The 24,059-nt window shown below is 36.5% G+C and overlaps 3 protein-coding genes across 8 annotated transcripts; 2 read left to right on the top strand and 1 right to left on the bottom strand.

Annotated features, from left to right (window-relative positions):
- The first annotated feature begins 1,215 nt into the window (after positions 1-1,215).
- On the top strand, positions 1,216-6,122 carry LOC136772223 (cytochrome P450 4C1-like). The gene is made up of 13 exons (XM_066725060.1): positions 1,216-1,603; positions 1,695-1,876; positions 1,954-2,063; positions 2,133-2,223; positions 2,851-3,036; positions 3,128-3,221; positions 3,381-3,483; positions 3,537-3,654; positions 3,727-3,836; positions 3,900-3,968; positions 4,022-4,190; positions 4,272-4,451; positions 4,534-6,122. Exons 2-13 carry the CDS (start codon positions 1,723-1,725, stop codon positions 4,695-4,697), a joined length of 1,548 nt encoding a protein of 515 aa, XP_066581157.1. The 5' UTR covers positions 1,216-1,603; positions 1,695-1,722; the 3' UTR covers positions 4,698-6,122.
- On the bottom strand, positions 5,174-14,479 carry LOC136772222 (angiomotin-like 2a). Of its 5 annotated transcripts, none has more exons than XM_066725055.1 (12): positions 14,393-14,479; positions 13,477-13,591; positions 13,208-13,389; positions 12,531-12,989; positions 12,153-12,442; positions 11,662-12,062; positions 11,449-11,594; positions 11,054-11,376; positions 10,821-10,955; positions 10,569-10,750; positions 10,263-10,417; positions 5,174-9,402 (listed from the first exon to the last, which is right to left on the bottom strand). In XM_066725055.1, the coding sequence occupies exons 2-12, from the start codon at positions 13,553-13,555 to the stop codon at positions 8,503-8,505; spliced, it is 3,252 nt and encodes a 1,083-aa protein (XP_066581152.1). In that variant the 5' UTR covers positions 13,556-13,591; positions 14,393-14,479; the 3' UTR covers positions 5,174-8,502. The 5 variants fall into 5 exon arrangements, with proteins under 5 accessions (XP_066581152.1, XP_066581156.1, XP_066581154.1 ...); XM_066725059.1 differs by having other exon boundaries at positions 10,617-10,750; XM_066725057.1 differs by lacking the exon at positions 14,393-14,479 and adding an exon at positions 14,060-14,354.
- A 404-nt stretch (positions 14,480-14,883) lies between these two features.
- On the top strand, positions 14,884-23,038 carry LOC136772762 (ATP-dependent RNA helicase DDX54). 2 transcript variants are annotated; one of them, XM_066725888.1, is made up of 10 exons: positions 14,884-15,191; positions 15,273-15,649; positions 15,722-16,037; positions 16,104-16,314; positions 16,385-16,800; positions 16,882-17,213; positions 17,291-17,429; positions 17,514-17,664; positions 18,243-18,429; positions 22,330-23,038. In XM_066725888.1, the coding sequence occupies exons 1-9, from the start codon at positions 15,069-15,071 to the stop codon at positions 18,425-18,427; spliced, it is 2,250 nt and encodes a 749-aa protein (XP_066581985.1). In that variant the 5' UTR covers positions 14,884-15,068; the 3' UTR covers positions 18,428-18,429; positions 22,330-23,038. The 2 variants fall into 2 exon arrangements, with proteins under 2 accessions (XP_066581985.1, XP_066581987.1); XM_066725890.1 differs by lacking the exon at positions 14,884-15,191 and having other exon boundaries at positions 15,283-15,395; positions 15,460-15,649.
- The last annotated feature ends 1,021 nt before the right edge of the window (positions 23,039-24,059 follow it).

Genomic DNA, 24,059 nt, shown 5'->3' with positions numbered 1-24,059 from the left:
CCCATGACCCGTGCAACTTTGCAAAAGCTGTAACTACAGAAAAGATAAATAAATCTCGACGATGAAAACATTAAATACAAATTGAGACATCGAGTAAACGTTAACATTCGAGCATAAGTCATATCGTAACAAACAAATCATTTATCGTCTTTGCGATTTTTTTCGATTTTTTTGAAAATATTAGAGAGAGAGAGAACAAGTATGGTCCGAAATGGAAAGAATTATTCTGCCAGTGCCTCCTCATCCGGGTATATGAAATTTCGAACAACATTTATCGCTGCTAGCTGGAATGGTCTGCCCGTAGGTTATCGTTTTACGACAATTCAACATGTTCCATCGTCTGCACGATAAATTCACGGTTCGCTGTATTGATATTCCTTTTATTAAAACGCTCCCTCCCACTCGACAATGGAAAAATCGAAGCATAAAAATGATACAAGATTATAGGATTAAGATTTAATTTCTATTTTGTCCAACTTGACCCAAATTTTCAAATACTTTCTCCTACTCGATTTGTCAAATTGTCAAATTGGTACCTTAACGTTCAAAGCGATTATTTCTCCTCCGAATATTAAAACCTACGAGGGCCAATCGGATCGAAGGAATTCGTTCGGACATTTTGAAGTATGCCAGGAACCTTGACCCTTTGAGATAATTGGAATGTAATGAAAAAAAAGTGGCTGTTAGACGAGTTTTTTTCTCCTTTAAATGAAGCAACGCTATTACTCCGCGACGATCCTTTAAATTTTTGAAAGTTCTACACAGAAAATCGCAAACTTCATTTATACCACTCTATTTATACTTATCAACTTTTTTCCTCTATAAATCTTATTTCCTCCCACAACTCGAACTCTCAATGCAACACTAATTATTTTTAACAATCGAGTTTGAGATGGCGTTAATGCAAATAAATGAGATAAAAGAGTACAGTTGCGCAGAATAATAATTCCAACGATGGATATAATAATGAATTATCGAGAAGCAATCGCAGATCAAGATATCTCGGTAAACGCGAAATTTACTTACATTTCCTAGCGATGGAAAGCTAAATCTGACAACTCGGATAAACTAGTCTCCGCGTGGTATCTAATGGACTCTTTCTCTCCCTCTTTCTCTCTTTTTCTCCCTGAGCCGGCTACGTCATACAATGCAGCCGCTATATAGCGGCTAAAATAACATTTTAAGCGAGTAGTCGCGCCGCGCCTCAAAGTCGCTTCGTACTGGGATCGGCTCAACCCGTCGTACACGTATAATAAAAGCTCGGAAACCCAGCTCCAGCTTTTTCAATTCTCATTTGAAAAATTCAACAATTTTAATATCCTACTTTCCACCAGGAGAACGCACGCTAATACAAATACTGTTTCCTATTTATTTCGTTATTTTAATTCCTTATAATCCTAGTTTAACATTGTGAATACATAGATCGATGAAGATTTGCGATGAGCATTTGAGATAGCTTGGAAAATTTCACCCTTTTTTAGGGGTAGTTTGGATTCGAGCCACTCTTTCCTTTCGAGTGACATTGTGATTTATTCGCGAACTGGCATTGGCCAATTGGAAAAGTTTGTTTGCTACACTTGTCAAAATATACGCTTGACACTGGGTAATGCCGATAAATTATAATGATAACAGTCTTATCAGGAAAGCGCTTCTTGTCCGGTCAAAAATTAAATCTCAATTTGTCGTTTTTGCAGTGAATCCCTACTTTTTCACAATTTCAAGATGATTACTGCGATACTTTTGGCACTTGCCATTGCTTTATTCGGTTTTCACTATTTTATCCGTAAGGGAAGAATAGGGAGACTGATTTGTAAAATTCCAGGTCCTAAGTCTTATCCGATTATTGGAAACTTGTACGCCTTCAAACTTTCGATGAGTAAGCGCAAGAATTCATCATTAATTTCATAACATTTTTACAGTCAGATTACAGTGCGTTTTATCTTTTTTATTTAGAGGAGCTTTGGACGTATTTGAGATACTTGAATAACGAATACTATCCAATTTATAAAATCTGGAGTATAACGACTGCTTTGGTAAATATTCGACATCCGGATGACGCAGAGGTAAAAATTATTAGATATATATATATATATGAATGGTGAAAGGATTTGAACATTTTTTATATAATCCAGGTTCTCCTTACGAGCACGAAACATATAGAAAAAAGCGAATTGTACAACTTTTTACACCCTTGGTTTGGCACAGGACTGCTAACCAGCACAGGTAAACAAAAATCCATTCATAATAGATAAAAAGAAATCTTCGTTTCAGATTTTGTTTCTATAATTAAACACGGCTGCTCATCGACTCTTTAAATGTTATTCGCTCCACACAAACTGTAAACATTTCTCCAACTGATATTTAACCTTTTTTCTTCAATTCCAGCTTTAATCGCGCCAACTCTTTTATAAAGCAAGAATTAACTTTAAAAGTTTATTTTATCTCAAGTGAAAATAGCTTGTGTTGAATCGTAGACTGAATTTATCATTATTAACTGTTAAAGAAATTGCAGTATTATCAGAAAAGCTTATAAACCATCGTAAAATACACGATATGATATGATTTATGACAATTATTATACTAATGAACCGGAATGTCTGGATAAAATCGTATCTGCGGATTGCAAAAATGTGATTGGTTCTTCAGTTCTAGAGAGCTTAGATAATATATCGTCGGCTGAAAGTGCGGATTTCAAATTTGTAAATCTAGCTTTAGATAATTCTTGCTTCTGTAAACTCATCAGAGTTTTATCATCGATCAATGTGACTTTTAAATTTAGTATATATCGCAATTATTCTCTTATCAATTTACACTGTGTTAAACTAGTATCGCTGGTATTCACTTTTCTAGGTAGCAAATGGCAAAATCGAAGAAAAATCTTGACTCCAGCTTTTCACTTTAACATTCTTCAACAATTCGTGGACATATTCGTCGAGGAATCAGAGAGAATGTGCGATTCATTGAAGGTCGAAAAGGGTCCGGTAGTCATGGATCTAGTTCCTCTTCTCAGTGAATCCACGTTGAATGCAGTTTGTGGTAATTTTCATTTTCATTTCGCCTTGATTAAATCTCGTCCATCTGAAAGAGTAAAAAAATTATAACTAGAGAAAAAAATTTTTGCATGCAGAAACAGCTATGGGAACTTCTTTGCAAGGTCGTGGAGAGTTTCAATATAAATATCGCGAGGCTGTCCATCAAATGGGCGAGCTGCTTGTGCACAGGTATATCTGAAGACACGTATGCAGTACATCGACAGAAATTAAAAAAAAATATTGTACACAGTCGAGAGAGGCACTATTCTTTTATGCAGCAAATTTTTTTACAACACTAGCTTGATTGAGTAGATTGATTAAACGCTGAACGATTCGTTTGCTACTCAGATTGGTGAACCCCTGGCTACACGAAGACTGGATGTTCGCACTCTCACCCACTTACAGACGTCAAAGCAGAATCCTCAAAATTTTACACGGTTTTACAAAAAAGGTAATTTTTTTAAACAATTTTTGTGGGATGAAAATGAAAATGTATTTTTGTAGATTATAGGAGAAAGAAATGTTTATCACAACATAACTGGCGGTCGATATTTAAAGGGATTTGAAAACAAGCCAGGAGTCCCTGTAGATATGCAGGAATCTGACGAACAACCTCTCAAGAGTAAGAATTTTCTTCTACTATTATTAAGAAAAAAACGATAATCTCAAATGTTCCCTTCTTTTAATTTATCAGTAAGAAAAAAGAGATTAGCCATGTTGGACTTGTTAATAGCAGCCAATAGGGATGGGAACCAAATAGATGAAAATGGAATTAGGGAGGAAGTCGATACTTTTATGTTTGAGGTAATTATCTTCTAAATTATATCATCGCAGACACTATTGCCAATGAAAGAGCAAATCTTTTAGGGACACGACACTACTGCCCAAGCTTTGGTTTTTGTTATTCTCTTACTCGCTGAACACCAGGATGCTCAGGTAACTCTTGACAATTTTTCGAGACTCTCGTTATTCACGAGGCACATTTTCAGGAACGTTGTAGACAAGAGGTGGAAGAAGTTTGGCTGGAGAATGATGGGGAGATAAATGCGCAAACTTTACAACGCATGCCTTATCTGGAACGTTGCATCAAAGAGTCCCTGAGATTATACCCGAGTGTTCCATTTATCTCTCGTTACATCGAAGAAGATTTACATTTGAGTATGCACTTTAACACCAAAGGCAGAATATTCATTTTGGCATAGCTTCCATCGACTTGACAATTTCTTTTTCTTTCTCCAGAAAAGTACATCATTCCTGGAGGAACCATAGCCCACGTTCACATCTACGACGTCCACAGAGATCCAAATTTCTGGCCAAACCCGGAAGAATTTGACCCAGACAGATTCTTGCCGGAGAACATTATAGGTCGACATCCATTTTCTTACATCCCCTTCAGCGCTGGTCCTCGTAATTGCATTGGTAATTTTTCCCCTAATTTGGTAGATGCAAAATCAACGAAATTAATGATAATGTTATCGAATAAAGCGAATTTTTGTTTCAGGTCAAAAATTCGCATTTCTAGAGATGAAATGTCTCGTTGCATACCTGTTGAGAAATTTTCACATAGGGCCAGTCGATCGGATCAAAGACATTGTTTTCATGGCTGATCTAGTATTACGAGCTTCCCATCCACTGCGTGTCAAATTCACACCGATCAAACATTAAAACTCCTCTTTGCTCCTTCTTCTTATCAACCTAATCATAAACATTATTCCTTGTTAGCATATAATCGTAAACAAAATCAATTTCCTACAGTAGTAAAATAGAGTTTAGCGTTAAAAATATACTTGCCTAGATGTAAGAACTGAAAACGTGACCATGTATTTTAGGATAATTAAAAGACTGTAGATTCTCTTTTTTAGGATAACATTGTGGAAATCAGTAAACGAACAAAAATCATTTTATCTTTTATATTCTCAGCGTTAGAATATATGTTTTTTATAAATGAATGTTGAAAGATTTGAAAAGACAGCAATAATTTCACAAAAAAAAGAAAATACAATCTAAGGCCTAGTCAATTTTGTATGAAATCAATAGAACAAATAAATACATTCTTAGCATATCTCTAGTTCGACAAATTGCGATAGCGTTTCTTTAAGGAAATAATATAATAGGTGTATACGATGAATAAAGCAGATACATTATACTTTACAACAGAGCCTGTATTTCGCATAATTTCTTTACATCAACCGACTATCACTGCTTTTTTCTCATGTACTAAGCTTAATCCGCTGAAAACCATACATAGTTCGACGGATATTCGTTTTACATTTTCCGGTTAGTATAAAGCTAATATATTATAACGTGTATACAATATATACCAGCGCGACTGAGCACTGTGCTATCGCGAATTATTTCCTCTTAACGTCTGCTTACTCTGTCTATTTTCCAGCCTCGCGTTGTAAAAAGTTTATCCTTCATCGACAATAAATTATGCTCGCATAACTGTGCAACTTCTCGCATTGCAAGTGTCCTACCAAACAATTTTTCGCAAAATCCTTCAAACGTTACAGTACAAATTCTTTGATAAAAACTTTGAGTTACATTGACTATGGTACATGTAACGAGAAATTTGATAGTTTTGCGAGCTAACTCGATTGGAAATCGCTCGATTTCACCTGTAACATATGGCAGGAGCTCTTTAACCAATTACGACAAGATATTCTTAGGATCTGCGAGACATTGAACAAAAGAAAAATGCAATATCTCCAGGGAGTCTCGAGGAGACGAACGAGAAAAAATAAATAAATAAAGTGTGTCGTTTTATAAACGGCCGTATCAAAAATAGAGAGCAAACGGTAGACGGGGGCGCCCCCGTCATTTTAAGAGTTACTATCGGTGACCTATACGCGTAACACGCAGAAATATCGTAGCAACGATATTTGGATACGACGTATAGTCACTCATACGCAGTACGTATCTTTGGTGACGTTGCATTTGGTATTCTTGCATGTGAAAGGTACAGATTTCTTTTTTCTCATACTTCCCTAATTCCGTTAACATTAATTAATTCCTTTCTATAAAATCTGGGGGGGGGGGGGGGGGGAGGGGATAATTTTTCCTACACGAACCCTTCACGCTTAGGTCGTACATACTTCCAATTGAACCGAGTTAAATAAGTGAGCTTGCACCATAACTGCGTCTCAAAAGCAATTTTTAATATTTATATATTTATTAAAAATTTGCGACGCGCTAATTTATTAACAATGAATCTGTTTGGAGTCACTATTTTTTGTGTAATAACAGCCTTACTTTTTTACGTCTAAATGGTAAATCTGACTAAATGCAGGGTATACCCTACGTAAAAAGAACGATTCTTTTTGAGATTTAGAGAAACTAGCATCAACAAACCTATTATGCTTCTTGTTTCAATATATTTCAATGTCAATTGTCTTGTCATCGTCGCAAGAATTTTCTTTCCGATTATCGAAGGAACTTTGACGACTTTGGAATGATAAAGGAAAGTAAACAAAAAATGACTGTGGCGTGCGTAAAAACGGTAACTTGTCTTTTATCTAGAAACGTAAAAAAAGACTATAAATCACGCTCTCACACTCAGACACAAGATTGGAATACAAATAGCTTTAAAAAATTTGATCGTGATGCAAAATGAGTAATCGTATATCGGAGCTACTGATTAAATTGTATTAGCATAATGTAGAAATTGTTATACCCGCTGCAAGGTATAAGAATAGAGAATTAAAAATTACTATATCAGCATCGACGAACGAAGAACAAAACAAATTTTAAGCATCTGGCTGATAAAAGGATTACAAGTTTATTCTTATAAATAATTAACATGCATGTTGAAAACACACTAGGAATTGGTTCCATTCGAATCGAAGCAAACTCTAACGACGAGACAGTGGACGTCGATTGAAAATGCAAAGACCGTGTGATTATTATGAAACGGCTGTTACAACACAACCAATAAAGAGCTGCTGACTACAAAGTATACCGATAGAACGTCGGAAGTATCAAAGATTTGAAATTTGATGCAAGATTATCAATACGATCACCTTTTAATAATTGTTAGCCGCTCTACCTCTTCGACCACAAATATTCGCAGGGAGAGGAGGGGCGATCGTCCTGAATAATTTACTTACGACATTCGTCTCTCACACTAATAGAATGTCTTCACTCGCAAAAGGGACACAGAAATGAAATAAATCTGGCTAAATCGATACGCAATTCTATACTACATCACAATCAACGTATCACTATGTTACAGCTTGGAAACATTAACGCTTTGTTTTCTAATGCAATTCAAATTCTCTTCTTTATCTCCCTCTCTCTCTCTCTCTCTCTCTCTCTCTCTCTCTCCCACTCTCTCATTATCTTTATCCAGCTTTAACATCGATTCGATCTTATTGCGTCACGTCGAAAGATACTTCGCCGGGTAAATTGTAATAATTATAATAATAGTAATAGTATAATAGATATAATTAGCACGAGAAACAAATAAATACAGTAAAATTATATTAGGAGTCATTTGTTATAAAAAGAATGAATTCTACACTTTGGTGTATGTGTCACGGGTATTGTGTCTGAATCGTGTGTGCACGTGTGTGTGTGTGGGTGTGTAACTTTGAGTGTCTAATATTCCCTTTCGGTAAATCGGGGAGACAAAGGCTTGGCCAATGCATTCGGAGATGACATTATGTTATTTATGAGTCTAAGCATATCTCACAAAAAATATTAGAAGCTTGCCAATGGCAAGAAGGCAATAAAGCAACATTAGTCCGTGAAAAAATGATTCAAGACGGTTCGATAGAAATCGGTAGCACGAGGGAGAAAGTTTTCAGTAGATACTGTTGCTCAGTCTCACAGGAAATTATGCCAGCTAAGGCGTAATTTCATGGCTCGGCATGAAAACCATTATGGTTTAGAAGAGAAGGAGGAGGAGTTTGGCTGTCCCCACCGGGATTATCAGAAACAGCCACGAATCGGTATGCGAACCCGTCTCGTTCTTGTATAAAGGTATTTTGTATGTATAAAATCGAAAGGCACTTTTTCGCAAGGCACACGTAGAAAGCTCGCGTCCCGAATAGGCTCCTGCTGAAGGAGACATAGCTTCCCATTTTTCTTCACGCGAGAGTTACTTTGGTAATGACTAGGTCATATTCTATAACGCTATTTTTTCTTCTATTTTCTATTACTTTAAAAATTTTTTTTTTTTTTTTTTTTTTTGTAGTATAAAGCGCGTAGAGTTGGAGAGTGTGTCTATTATGGCGTAGCATATGCTGGCTTAGACGCAACAGATGCCTGAGGAAACTCAAGTTGGGTCGTTGTTCTTGCTCTATGGCCACGTGCGGAAGAGTGGTGGCTTCGGAAACGAAAGAATAATCTTTACAATCGAATTCTAAAAGATCGCTTAAAGGCACGGATTGTTGGCAGAATTACGCTCGATTTTATCGAATATTTCTGTTGCTGCAACGCAACGCAGCCGCACGAGTTTCGAGTAAAGAGCTTAAAATTGAATTCGGTAATTGGGGCGAGGTATCGACCTGGCCTTGGTAGGAGGAAGCGAGGACGTGGAAGCTTCGGAACTCGCAGTTCCTCCGGAGTCCCTGGCACTCTTGCTGCTGACAGTGCTGCCGGTGCTCTGGCCGCGCGAGTTCACTTGCTTCCTCAGTGTTCCCTTGCCGTTGTCACCGTCGCTCAATCTCCCATACTCCCCGATCCTCCTCGAGGGCGGTGGGATCAGAGAACGAACCTGCTCCCGATGCTTCACCATTTCCATCGAGCTGGGTGACTTCTTTCTCTCTATCTCGTTCTGCAGCCGCTCGTAATCGTTGCTCGACGATGGTTTCTTCAAGTTTTGGCCGTAAGACTCCGAGGACTTCTTTCTCCTTTGAGCCTTTGTGTCGAATCTACCGTACTCCAGGGTGCAGTTACCAGAATCCCTGGATTTGATCGGTGACGCGGGCTCGATCACCGGTCCAGGGTCGGATTTCTTTCGAGTCTCCGAGTCACTGAGACGACAGTAACGAGAGCCCGAGGAGGATTTCAAGCTCCTCGGGGGCCTCGGGAGCGAGCTGGGTGGGAGGCTTCCGGCTCGTCGAGGTTCGCCCTCCTGCATCCTCTGTCGCTGCGAGCTTCTACCCTGTTTCTCCAGCAGCATCATATCCTCGGGCTTGCCGTCCGACAGGCGCGACACGTTGGCCTTGAAACGGGCAGCTGCGCTAGCAAACTCGATGATCCCGGCTGACGAGGCTTCACCCCCCGAGTCGTCCAGCAGGCGAGACTTGCTCGACACTGTACTCGAGCTACCCGTGCTATCTACACCCGCCAATAGTGGCTTGGGTATTTTTCCTTTTCGCGACGCAGTGCCTGGATTAGAGAATCCTGGAAAACAGCAAAGTGCCCGCTGAAACAAGAGAACAAATCGCCCACGTTCGATAGGATACCGGGACCTGGAATTGGGTTAGTGCTCGCCACAACAGCGCATGCACACTCGGGATAGGGTCTGGTTTCAGGATTAGTGGGAGTTCTTTTTAAATAAATCAACCAAAAAGGAACAAAACAAAAGAGAACCATCAATTTCACTTACGCTATAGTCTCTATTCTGTTAAGGACGTCAGAAAATAATTTGGTTTCGAATTAAGACAATCTTTGTTTGTTTTTCTTATTTAATTGCCGAATCGTTCTATCCATTCGATAGAAACATCAATTTTGCACAGATATAGATAAAAAAAAAGTTAAAAAATTACTCTCTATCATTAATTACACATTGTTAAGTCACACAGTGAAATGCAATACATGTTATATAAATCAGAAATAGTTAACTTTTGTTGAAATCAAGAACATCACATATCGTTCGAGAATTGTAATTCATGTTAACTGTTCCTGCTTTCGTATAAAAAAAAGTCAACTCGTCACTCGCAAAGCACACTAATACCTTCAAGTGTAATTTCTCTAGTTTCTCATGTTCCACGGTAGCTATTATATACGAGGTAAAATAGAAATAAAGGATGTTGAACCGCTCAGAATCAAGTTTGATGGTAGCAAAGAAGCCTGACTGATTCGATAATCGACAAGATAAAAATGTTCAATCTTAAACGTCATGTGGCACCAAATGGTTAAATGTATAAATATTGTAAAAGGAAAATTAAAGCAACTAATTAGAATTCGAATATAAAAGCTGATTTATAAAAATTAATTAAAAGTCGATCGTTTGAAAGGATTTCTTTGTAATAGAGAAAATTACACCTTCGACATTCTTCCTACCTTACTGAGCAGCTGCGAGTCGAGTTCTTTGAGCTGATCGTCAAGACTTTTGTTAGTTTGTTCAAAGCTGCCCTGCTTCCTATATTTATAACTGTCCGCAACTCCGTACGAGCTGGTGCAGCCATAACCACTGCCTCCTCCCAGAACACTACTCACTGCAATAAGAAACTATTTCAAAATATGTAAAATTATGAAAAATGTTACGCGCATTTGGCTAAGTTTAAGGCTTCTCCGATTGTTGATGTACCCATCAATGACACACATCTTGCCTCTCTTTCTCTCTATTCTTGTATTCATTATTTTTACCAAGTTCTGGTGTGCTGACAAGTGCAGTATGATGATCTGCCGACGTACTTGAATGAGTCGAATGTGCAGCGGGATAACTTCCTACTCCACTGCTGCTACTGCTGTCCTTGTCATACGTGTGCTTCTGGAGTACTCGGATCATTGCGTCTCTCTCGGCCAGTTTCGACTCCAAATCTTTCATTCTGAAAAACGTAATAGACTCTAAATACTGTTCGCTCCAAATAATCGATTAATTGGTCTCTCTTTGTCTACCTAGATTCAAGGTCAGCCAATTTTTTTTGAGCCGCATGAACCTCGTCCATGTGCCTCATTTTCTCAGATCTGGCTTCTGCTATGAGTTTCTCCGCATCCTGACTGGTTTTTTCTAAGGCAGCTATCTTCGCATCCCTGATCAATCATTAATAGCGATATTAAATTTTTATCCATAGTTAATTACTCATTAATTTGAACAGTTTATAATCGATACGAGAAAAAGTGTGACGTACTTCGGAAGACTAGCAGCATCAATGGCAGCTTGCCTGAGTGCACTTTCCTCAAGGTAACGCTGCTCCCATTTAGCCACGTCGCCTTCCAGTGACATAATTTTTTCGTCTCGTTCGCGTAGTCTACGTTTCAATTCAGCAATCGTTTCTCCGTTCGATTGTTCATTACCATTGGCACCACCACCCCCGCCTTCTCTCAGTTCCCTCTCCAGTTGGCCCCTCAACTGCCTTTCAGTCTCTTCTCGCCTGTCACTTGATGCTTGAAGAGAGGACAGAGCTCTTTGGAGTTGGGCTACCCTTTCCACGTACACTTGCTTTTTACAGCACTAAGATAACATTTTTCGTTATATAATACCATCTCTTATATATTTTTCATTCTTTATATTATATTTTATTACCTCTTCTTCCAAGCGTACTACATTCCCTTGTGCATTTGTTAGAGCTGTGTCTAGAATATCAATATGTGTGCGTTGCTCTTGTAACGTTGCTCGTTGGGCGGCTAATTCTATCTCTTGTCTCTCTTTTGCAGCAGCCAGCTCTTTATCTGAAATTATAAGAAATAATAAAAAATCTCTCTCCGACTTTAGATTTTGGGCTGAAGAGAAGTTTACTTTGTGTAATTAGTTGTCCAATCAATAGCTCCCTTTGGGTTAATTCCTTTCTCATGGATTCTACAATAGGTGGGCTATCGGTTCGTGATGATAATAAATCGATTTGGTCCCTTAGCGCGCAGTTTAGCTCGGTTAGTCGTCTGCAATCGTTCTGCAGCCTTAGCCTTGCGGCTCGTTCTAATTTTTCCCTTCTTTCACAGGATGCGGCGAGTTCTTCGTGCGCCCTGTGAACTTTCGCTATTTCCTGCTCCAACTTTTGCGACTTCGCCACTTTATTGTAACAACGCTCCAATTCAAGTTTTAAAGCACTATTCTCCTGGATAACTATCTGAATCATTTCAGACGGCGGCCAGATTTCACCTGTTGCTTGTTCCATCTCCTCCCTGCCTTTCGTTTGAGGCCTATCGACAATTAAACAATACCAGGTTATTAAAAGATTGTATGTCTCGATGACGAATTTATTGGTAATATTTATTGAAGAATAGAAATACCGTGGTGACGTAGTACGAGGATCATAATTTTCAATGTCCACCTTCCCAACTCTAGACAAGTCCGGTTGTGATCTCGACAAAGTTAATTTTTCAGTTGGTCCAAGAAGTCTGTGTTTACTTTTTAATGGTAACAAAGTAGATATATATGAGGGTGGTGGCCTATCCTCGTATTCATGATCATTTTGCTTTCCTCGCTCATTTTCTCGCATCCTCATGTCTATCGTTCCCGTATTATTGGGTATTTTTGTATACGATGGCACTTTAACTTCTTTCGCAAGATGCTTTAGAACCTGATGAATCAATGAAGCACACATTTAAGTCATAACAAAAGTGGTTATACAATTCTTTAGTAAATATAATTACTTTTTTTATAATCACCTGAGATTGACTGAGGTAATCATCAGGAATATCGGTAATCTCTTGACAGCCGCCATTTCCTGACTGATCATAGGTATGATCCTCGTGTGGCAAACTTGTTAAAGATTGCATAGTTGGGCTATTTGAATGTCCCTTACCTCCACCTTCGCAATACAAGTAACCCAAGTCTCCATGTTCTCGAACAACACTAGATAGCCTTCCGGAAGGAGTCCATGCATTTTCATCATTCGCATTATGAATTATAAGTGTGTTATATGAACTGGTTGACACATCCAAGCTGCTCCTGTTTGATCCAATGCTAGTGCGATTACTTAAATTATCTTTTAGACTATTCCTATTAGAGCCATTGATACTGTCTTTCAGGCTATTTCTATTAGATCCATTAAGACTCTCCTTCAAACTATTTCTGTTTGAACCATTCAAGCTATCTTTTAAACTGTTTCTGTTGAGCAGGTTACCCTAAAAATGAATAAAATATTTGGCTCTTATATGCAACAAAATATACACAAGAGTATGGCAAAATGTATAATTGAACAAACTGCGACACACAGACATACTTTAGAAACAGCTGAAGTCTAATAGGATTTTTGTCATTACAATTTAAATACAAATATATCTCAGTACGAACACATGATTTTATAAGTTTTTAAAATAGGAAATAATTTTGTTCTACTTACTTGTATATTTGGTATATTTTCTTTATGACTTGAAGACCTAGATGGACTTTGTTGTTGATTTTCCTGGCCTTGTGGTTCTTGACGAGCCGTGTGTCTTATTACATATCTTTCTTCATTGCTCAAATTCTCATTGGACGTTGACACATCAGTATCACTGCCGCTTAAACTTTGAGGGAGACCTCCTAATAATGGTAATCGAGCCATAAGAAAAAATTATTTCAAACAATAGACAATATGGACAAGAGAGAAAAAAAAGAATAAAGATATACCTTGTAATGACAGCTGTTTTCTTTGTATATTATTGTTGGAGAAGGGAAGAAATCTGTTGGTTTGTTGAAGGGAACTCATTGTTAATATTAATTCATTGAGAAGTATGTTTTATATCTGCAAAAGATGGAAGCAATTGATTAATTTGATGAAATTAGTATCTTCGGATGCATGCTTCTATAAACTAATTTATAGAAAAGTTAACAATGCCACACATTGAAAATAGAAATATATAGAACATTTATTTTGTTCTTTATATAGATTTACCGAATTTATATTTTCGCAAGTTAGAAGAAGTTTAAAGCATTCCAGCTATTTACAAAAGTGTGAGAGAGCATGAGAGATGAGAGACACATTGAAGAATTAATCGCGACACCGTGCTAACGAGCAAGAAAAAACAGCTACTGTGGAATGTATGTATTCCTTCTGGTATCCTTACATTGTGCTGGAGAAACCCATTTAACACAACATTATAGAAAGGTGAAAGAAAGAAAGATAAAAGGAGGGCATTGATAGAAATGTGTACGGTCTGCTCAAACACGAACGAAGATATTATATGGAATTAGTAAAATAGAAGCAGAACACCTTTGCTCTGCTCTGACAGAGGTGTCAATACTCCGAAATGTTGATAACCCAGGGATATAGGGGATTACATATATGAGATTTTTTGTTATTGCGAAAGCGAGGCAAGCATCGATCTGGCCTTTCACAATACACAAGAAGGCCACGGATTTACGCGGAGAATTCTGTAAGCTCCGATTTTACATTCGGTCATCGTATTTTTACGGTTTTCCGAACTTGGAAATCCATTATAAATAAACAAAAGAACATCGCACTAGGCAGATCTGCCAAGCTCCGATACGGTCATTACGTTCTAACGCAAATTAAGCGACAATCGATTATCGTCGAATTACTCACTTGATGAGATGATGCGAAATCGTAGCGAATATCGCAATTATTTCAATAAATTAGTACACTTTACTCCTCCGCGCACGAGAAATAAAAATTCTTAGTTGCCGCATTCCTCGCCAGGGAGCGATACTTCTGAAAAGGGGACGCACAGGGGACGCAATAATGCCGGCCATTTTCTTTTTTTCTTTTTTTTATTGTATGATGATAATTCCATTTATCTATACATACCTAATTGTCTATCACTCTGCCTTTGGCCCTCCGGGCTATAGGGCTATTTCTAACATCTATTGTCGAAAAATTATAATCCAACGATTATAGGTTTTTAAAATACAATTTCGTTAAAAATGGTTCAGGTTGATTCTATCAGATTTCTATCGATAACATTGTTACTGCTATAACTTATGACCAAAAAGTTTTCGATAATTTTCTAATGTTGTATAAAAATCCCAATTAATTAAGAATTGATAAATCGTTATTATTAGAAATATGATCAGAAAATTTGGAACGATGTTGATAATGTCTTTTACCAAATATCGGTAAATACTCAAAGCAGCGCCGCCGAGTGTCGAAGCCTGTATCAGCCTGAATGGGAGGAGAAAACGTGATACATGTGATTACATGCTTATTGCACGCACAGTAAAGCTTTTTCTTTACGGCGATTTGTTTGTAAAAAGTTGCTCTGATGGGTGGAAATATGCGATCATCAAAGAAATCCGGTGGATTTCAAGCGATGGGGCTTAGTTACCCAGTACTTAAAGGGATATTGAAACGAGGATATAAAATTCCAACTCCTATTCAGAGAAAGGTAGAAAGGTTATGTAGATATGAGAGAAATAATGATTATAATAGTTAACAACAGGTAATAATTTTCTTGTTAAATTAATAGACAATACCATTAGCATTAGAAGGCCGAGATGTAGTGGCTATGGCCCGGACTGGTAGTGGAAAAACTGCTTGTTTTTTAGTCCCACTATTTGAAAAGTTGAAAACTAGACAAGCTAAGACTGGGGTACGTGCATTGATTCTTTCACCTACTAGAGAGTTAGCATTGCAGACATTGAAATTTATTAAAGAGATGGGAAAATTTACTGAACTGAAAGCTGCTGTAATTTTGGGAGGTGACAGTATGGACAATCAATTTAGTATTATGCATGGAAATCCAGATATTATTGTTGCAACTCCAGGAAGACTTTTGCATATCTGTGTGGAGATGGATTTAAAATTAAATAATGTAGAGTATGTTGTTTTTGATGAGGCTGATAGGTAAGTTTATATTTACATTTTTTGTTAAACATAATCTAATTAAATGTTACAAGTAATTTATTTTGCTTTTAGATTATTTGAAATGGGTTTTGGGGAACAAATTCATGAAATAGCAAACAGATTGCCAGAAACAAGAAAGACGCTGCTATTTTCTGCAACACTGCCAAAAATTTTAGTTGAGTTTGCAAAAGCTGGCTTGACAGACCCTGTATTAGTACGTTTGGATGTTGAAAGTAAATTACCTGAGGAGTTAACTCTTTCCTTTATTACCTGCAGAGCAGAAGAAAAACTGGCGGTATTATTATGTTTATTAAAAAACATTATAAAATCAGATGCATCGACAGTGGTGTTTGCTGCAACTATGCATCATGTTGAATATATTCATCAGGTAAATCGACTGTACAAAACATAATAAGCTGTATATATAAACATTAAATATGTTTTCATGTTTTAGATATTAGATAAGGCAGGAATAAGCAATACATTTATTTATTCAAATTTGGATGCTTCTGCTAGAAAAATAAATACAGCAAAATTCCAAAATGGAAAAGCCAGGGTTTTGGTTGTTACAGACGTTGCGGCTCGTGGTATAGATATTCCACATTTGGATTATGTAATAAATTTTCATTTTCCTGCAAAATGTAAATTGTTTGTACATAGAGTTGGTTGGTATATTTAAGACTGTACTACAATTTTCTTCCAAAACACATTGCTTATATATCTATTCTTTCGTAGGAAGATGCGCTCGTGCTGGTCGAACGGGAACAGCTTTCAATATTGTATCTGCTGATGAATATCCTTATCTATTAGACTTGCATCTTTTCTTGGGACGCCCAATTCAAATTGTTCCACCTTCTGGTGGTAGTAACGCAAATGGTGAAATAGGAAAGCTACCATTATCAATGGTAGAAGAGGAATTAGTAGAATTAATAAATTGGCACAATGGTTCTACAGATCTTGTAAATATGGAGCAAGTTTGCAATAATGCATATCAGCAATATATTAGATCAAGACCTGGTGCATCATCGGAAAGTGTTAAACGAATTAAAGAATTACAAATTAATGAAGCTGGAGTGATTTCTGGGTACTCGAACATTCAATCAGACGTTACAGACTTACTAGCGAGAATGAAAAATTACAGACCTCAAGGAGTAAGAGCTAATATTTTACAACTATTCAATTGGCAAAAATGAGATATAGTATATTGAATACTTTGACTTTTTTGTTTACAGACAATATTTGAAATTGGAGTAAATGCATCTTCGGCAGATTACCAAGTAATGAAAGAAAAGAGAAGTTTTCATAAAGAAAATATTTTAAATTTCAAACGGAAAAGAGAAGAATTGTGTAATAAATTAAAAAGCAATGCAAACGAATCTTCTTCGGTAAAATCAACTCTCCCATCGAGTACCACCGATGAAATAAACGAAACTTTCAGTCAAGTTGTAATGCCAAAAAAACGGAAAATAGAGGATCTATACAAAAAGTCAAAGAAGAAGAGACAAATTAAAGATGATGAGTTTTATATTCCATATTGTGCTCCTGATAAACACACAGAAGATGGGTAAGAATAACTTTATTACAAAATATTACTAGCATTATGTTTTTATCTTATGTTTCATATTATTTTGACCAATACAGTTTAGCTGTAAACACATTTGCTACCGAAGCAGAAAAAGCACAAATGGACTTGACAGCAGATAGTGAAGATTCTAGAAGGTTACAGACTCAATTAAAAAAATGGGATAGAAAAAAGAAGAAAATGGTTACGATAAATAACGTAAGTTCATCAGCTGTAGTTCCCACAACTTAAAAAATACCTATTTTCACCGTTGTTAATAAAAGCAATTAAATGTTTATATAGGATCCAAAGGCTGGAAAAATTCGTACCGAATCCGGTGTATGGATACCAGCAACTTACAAATCTAATCGATATGCACAATGGAAAGAGAAGAGTAAAATTGATGCTGTGAATGACGATGACAGCGACGAGGAGCCACAGCATTTGCAAAAATGTAAGTGGATTAATAACTTTTATGTCGAATAAAGAATGGTCCAATGATACAATAATCAAGTCTGCAACACTTCCGGCACATAGGGACATTGAATTTATCGTGCAGGAAATGAAGGGGTAAAAGTCGTTATTAATATTCCCCGAAAATGTTTTACCTTAGTAAGCAATGCAATAGTGGAACACAAAATGTATTATGAAACATTTTCATGGCGTAGTAAGATTGTTTCTTTTATTGCGGTATAAATTAACAGAGTTCGCCATTGTTTTATTATGACCTTCTTTTGTTCAACATAAAGAGATAACCGTACTATCATTTCATTATAAAAAATATATTATCTTCTCGACATCAATTTAACTTAAGATATTATCTTTGTATATTTACTAACTACAGCATGTCAGAGAGACGTGGCTGATTACGCATTGCATCGAATTACAAGATCGCGTCGCGTGTCCTATAAACGCAAGAATAGTTTGCAACGCAATACATTTTTCTTTCATACGAATAGATACGAAACGGTTAAAATTAAAATGCAAGAAAAATACTGAAAATTAATCAGATGTATCTTTTGTATATTTTAGTACGAACTGAACCACATACTCACTGGGCTCGTCACAATAAAAAGTTGAAGGAGAAGGTCAAAGCGAAGTCTGAAATAAAGAGGCCAGAGCAGATTTTGAAGGCTCGAATGGAACTGGAAAAGAGGAGAAATCGAAATGCAAGAGGCAAAAAAAAGGGTCAGAAAAAAGGAGGCAGAAGACGTTAAAGGTAAGAAAGAAACATTTTTTGTTCATATAATATTATCAGACCCCGAGTAGCAAAGATGCGTGGAGATTGGCTTGATTAACAGAATACTATCTATTATCAAAACAATGGTTTACACAACCACATAATTAATTTGAAAGTATTATGTTCCAAAGTTCTGCACATTCGAATATTTCAAGTGGATCCATGATGCCAAGTTATTAGAATCTCTCTTGAGAGGTATTTCTCGTGTACTATCCAAGTCCAATATTGCGATTACGTAATCTCAGAAAATATGTGGTTCATACAGATTTATAAATTTCAAGATTCGTCATCGGGACTGGAGTACCAGCAAAGCTATATTTAGTCTTTTATTATGTCGCTAATATGCCCTTTAATGAACTATCGTATCAATAATATTGATATCGGTAAATCAAGGCAGGCGGAACCTCATAGTGCATGTACGAAGTAGTAGCATTTTAAATATTACAAATACGCAAAATCAAATGAAATCAGAGTTCTAAAAATCGCTAAGTATTCCGAGTTACCACACAAATTCTTTGCAGATTAATATGAAACCATGCATTTACGCTTGTTCGAGAAAGTACATCGGTTAATGTCAGGTTCAAACTGCAAGTCTTATCAAGTGCATTTAAAATGTATTTCAACATAAAATGTTTACGTATTCCATTTATCTCCAAATAAATCCATAAATCTGAATAAATGAATAAATTGTATAATATTCTGAATATAACTTAATAGTCTGATGGAGCTGCAAAAATATTGATTAGTGATTTGTTCAGTAAAACGTTGCTGAAGAGCTGGGACGTATAAATGCTATGTATATATGTGCATCATCAGTATATGCATGTTTATTGATAATGTTATTCCGCGTATATAGCATGCGTATGTCAATGAACGCAGGAGTAGCACAGGAACTAACGAGTGTAAAGCATCATCGAAGCGACAGTTTTCCAATGTTTGTTCCAATGTAACTGAACCACTTATTTCCATGGAAGCACCGTGTCATTCTCAATCACATCTCATTTCCTTGAATTTGATATACAAAAAATATATCCTGTTTATCGACAAAACACAATTATTCGTCAATTCGAAAATCCCTTCCGGATTTTCCTCATGGACATGTGTGACAAAAATTTGAAATGATAATCCAAAGGCTGCGTCCTTTTTCAATGCTTCCCGGCAATATCCTTTCGCGTAAATTTATTCAAGGCTAATACTAATACTGGCTGTCCGTTATGCAATGATAATGCCCAAGTCTGTACGCCACACGGTACTTTGCACAGAGTGGTACACGATTCAAGAGTACACAGTGTGTGAAAGATAATATTTTAAACTTAGAATTTGAATATTTATTTTTTCTTATTTTAATAAACTTTGGAACTTATTTGGTTTGGTCCATTTCTTTATTTTAATAATTCGTGCTTACTATTTCTCCCTGTAGATTTTCTTTTCTAATTCATCGCACGTTATGGAAAGTTTGCTGCAACTTTCAAGATTGGCTACATGATCCATTAATTTCTCACGTAGGTGTGTGTGTGTATGGCGTGTGAGCACAATGGCCATTCTTTGCTTTTGATAAACGAATGAGCAGCTGCTTACTCTGCTATACCCTGGCAGCAGTCTCTATTTTTGAGCGTTTACCTCGCTAACTGTTTATAAACAAACACTGAAACTATACCTAAGCAACGATTCAACAGATTAGAGTTCAAGATCGTGTAACGACGTCATTTATTTTAAGACCAGAGGATTCGGGAATGCGATCCCAAGCACGGAAGTGCCGGTCGAAGTGCTCAATGTAAACACGACGGATAAATAAAACAAGTCAAACGCTAGAAAGTGAATGCCATATGAAGAATACTTAGAGAAGAGTATGGATTTAGCTTATGTTTTCTCGTGCAGTTGCTTTTCACAACACAAATTCGTTTGACTGCTATTCGATATATTTCACGCTCTTGAAGCCTGACGCAGCATGAAGCGAAGCCTCTCATAATGAGCCATAATAATCGATAGCAAGCCAAACTGCATATACGAGCCTATTCAGTTTTGATTCTTCTGTTTTCGCTATTGTCATCTCTCATGAAAATTGTACTTCATTCTTGAATTTCCCCCATCAATCGTATAGAGCTGTAAATCATTTTAATTATAAACACTCAAATTATAATGTTTTGTGTCTTGACACCTCTTGCAAAAGTTTATCAATATTGTTAACCTGTTGTGGTATGGATACATGAGTAATACAATGTTTGCAAACTGTTCATAGTTATACAGTCCACTGTAATAGTCAATTTCGTTTTGAAGCTATGATAAACCACACGCTACTTTGTTTACGCGAATCGATAAAGATTATACCTAGTTGGTTTGCTACAAACTTTATAATATAAACTGCAAATTTTCCAATAGTGTTTCATGATCATTAACTCTAGTTTACAAGAGGAAGCATTCAGTTTATTATAATTTAATCTATTATCGATTAAAACCATTTAAGAATAACAGCATTCTCATCTTTTCCTATTCTGCTCAAAAAAAAAAAAACAAGATTGCTTTGATTTTCAAAATAAATAACTGACCATTTGCTCGATTCATTTGACCGCAGGCTTGGTTGAGTTTTTTCGAGCCTTATTTCAATACTTTTTTTAGATCAGCTTGAGCATTATAAAACCGTTACACTGTAACTGTGCAAAATTTCAGCATGCACAGCCTTGAGGTTGTTACCATAAATCTTTGAGATGGATGCTGCATGCACTAAATAATTTTTTTCTGCCAAAGTGCTTCTGTTAGCTTATCAAATATTTGCATCTTCCATCTTCATCTCTTTAAGAATATAGCTGTAAAATTAAGGTTCATGAGACTCTTTGATTAATAGTATGTTTTCTTCGATAGCATATCTTAAAAAGTAATGACGTCACCCAAACACTCGACACTTTGCATTTATGAGTATTTGAACAAATTATCTTTGCCCCTTAGCGTTTTCCGGAAAAAGATCAATATCGTCCATTGAATTGGGTTTTCGTGCACGGTAGTCGTTGCTTTTTATGGAATATTCGACCTTGAATCGAATAGTCGCGGATATAAAGCAGACTGTCGTGAATATTATAAACTCTGTCACACATACTTTCCTCTTTTTTTTCCTTGAACGAATCATCCGAAGCGTCGTTGTTATCTGAAAATTACGGAATTTTCGTCATTTCTGTCTCGACTGTTAGCAGTATCGATCAGTATCGCGCAACGAGGCAGTTAAACTTCCGCAGAAATTTAACAAATCTTATGCGTATATAGCAAGGTACACCAGCTGCTTGTACTTTCTTCCTCTTTCTTATGTCCTTAATCGATCATTTTCTCGCTTAAAATTATTTTTCAGAAACAAAGCTAAACATTTTTAAACAAGCTAAGAAATTTTTTGTCGCAACGTGACTAATAAGAAAATGATTAAAAATTTCACGTGATTCTCGAGGGCCTGGTGTCGCGATATGTTGAACGATAAAGCGAATTGTAATTCGGCTTTTGCCCCGTGTAAAAGGAGTGAAAGGAGTAGTGGCAATGACGTAAGTGACATGTGAAACTTTAATAAAGCGTACCAGTTTCGGAGGATTATTCATGCTTGACTTATAAATAAAGCTATCAGCGATACGAAACAATCACTGAACCCTCGATTAAGTCAATAATGGTAATTTCTATAAAAAAAAACTGGACAATTACATTCCCTTAGCTATAATGAATTTATCATTCGACAATTTTTATCCCAAACTTCTTCGATTTTTTTTTTTCTTGATTCTTTGAATGATACACAATCGTTAGGTTTGATAGAAAATCGATTTAACGCACGTCACTTTTGTCATTTATTAATTCAAATGAAAAAGTTGAGTAATTGGACGACAGCTGTAAAGTTTTTTCTTTGAGCAGGTATCCGATGATTCTGGCTGTCGAGTGACCTCATCGTGGTCGAAGGTTCAAGGGCAGAGACTTCCTATCACCGTCTAGATCATTACGTGCAAAGGTGGGAACATCAGGAAGAATCTTTTCCACCAACCACACGGTCAACGATTCCCAGACACACAACAGTCGCACCCTACTCTTAATTTATGAGCCTCTCCTTCTTTAATTAATCCTGTATAAACTCCACTGGTATAATTTATCTCATATCTGTCTCGTTGTATTTCAGATCTTATCAACTATTTTAATTTCAATAAATCTATTATCAAACTGTTAATTAAAATCAATTCATCCAATTTCTGAAAATAATTGATAAGAAATTACTTGTTCGTGTGCAGATGTTTTTGCGATTAACGATAATTCCTCGAACAATTTGGAGTAATTAGTAGTTATAATACAATGTTATTCGTTTGATATACGCCGCAGTTACTCGAAGAGCTTGAGCGAACAATTCTGCAAGAATTACCAAGCCGATTGGCTGGAAAAAAATCTTCGATCGGCAAGAGGAGAACTGGGTTATATTCACAGTTTTACCTCGCCTCTGATATAGTATTCCATGCTTGACGAACCTTCCGTTGTCTCAGCATCACAATAATACAGCCCGCTGCTCCATTTAAATCAATCTGCGTCTCGTGCTTTCCTACGAGTTGACAATAATTCAGGACGATTTCGATAAGATCACTCTGAAACGAGATTAGTACTGCTTAAATAAAGAAAGAATAATTTTTTGCTATTTCTGTTAATTTAATCTTCCACCGCCAGATAGACTAGGATAATAACAAATAGTAATAAGTGGATCTAGCGAATAGCATTTAATAACGCAAGATCCCAGGTACCGAAGCATATGAATTTTACTTTACGCAAGTGAATTACAATTGCACAATTTGTTTCCTTGCACGAAACTTAAAAAGACTGTACAATGGTCAGCTTTTACCGGTAAATCTCTGTAATATACCTGTGCCATTATTAAATGACAGAACGAAGTCTTTTACATTGCATTATGCAAAAGTTAGCGTAACACTATCGCGATACGAATTGATAATAATTATTATGCAATACACGGATAAGAATGAAAGTTATTGTCGACTTAAATCGTACGTGCCTCGTTAAAAGGAATAAAGAGCCAGAGGGAGAGGAGCAAATTTGAAGCAATATCTGTAAATTACACAAGCAAAATGACATTTGCATATCTATATGTAGTATATGATTTTTCGTCGAGTTTAGGAAAACTATATAGATGAAGATTAAAAGTGAAAGCCGACAAGCTTGAAATAGCTCGAGGTAAAAAGGTTTCCTCGTTTCGAAGACGGAATTGAGGTGGGTCAAGATAAATCCAGCATGAGCAGCTTGCTTCATTTTGTCATTCAATCTTGACCTAATCTTGGCCTAATATTTCTCGTCTTAACTGTATTATACATATAAAGTACTAGTTATTACACCGTAGGCATACCTTACGCGTTAGCTCACTAAGGCTTAATTTGCTATTTATTCTTCCTCGGAACCTTCCCCCTTTTTTCGTTTTAATGTTAAAACATCATTGATCGTACAGGTCCCCCGCGTGTAAACATTCACGCAAGAAACTACATTGTGCAAAAGCTAGAAATGTTTGTTCTACCACTTAATATACGTTGAAACATTTTTGCTATATAGAGTAACAAAATTCTGAATTTATCCGAATTAAAGTCTAACAAATAAGAACG

Source organism: Prorops nasuta, unplaced genomic scaffold (genome assembly GCF_024137725.1).
Source record: "Prorops nasuta isolate Cenicafe-Biocafe unplaced genomic scaffold, Cenicafe_Pnas_1.2 PNAS00004, whole genome shotgun sequence".
In the NCBI taxonomy this organism is placed as follows: domain Eukaryota; kingdom Metazoa; phylum Arthropoda; class Insecta; order Hymenoptera; family Bethylidae; genus Prorops; species Prorops nasuta.
The sequence above is the reverse complement of the archived record's forward strand: the minus strand, read 5'-3'. Positions and strand labels throughout refer to the sequence as shown.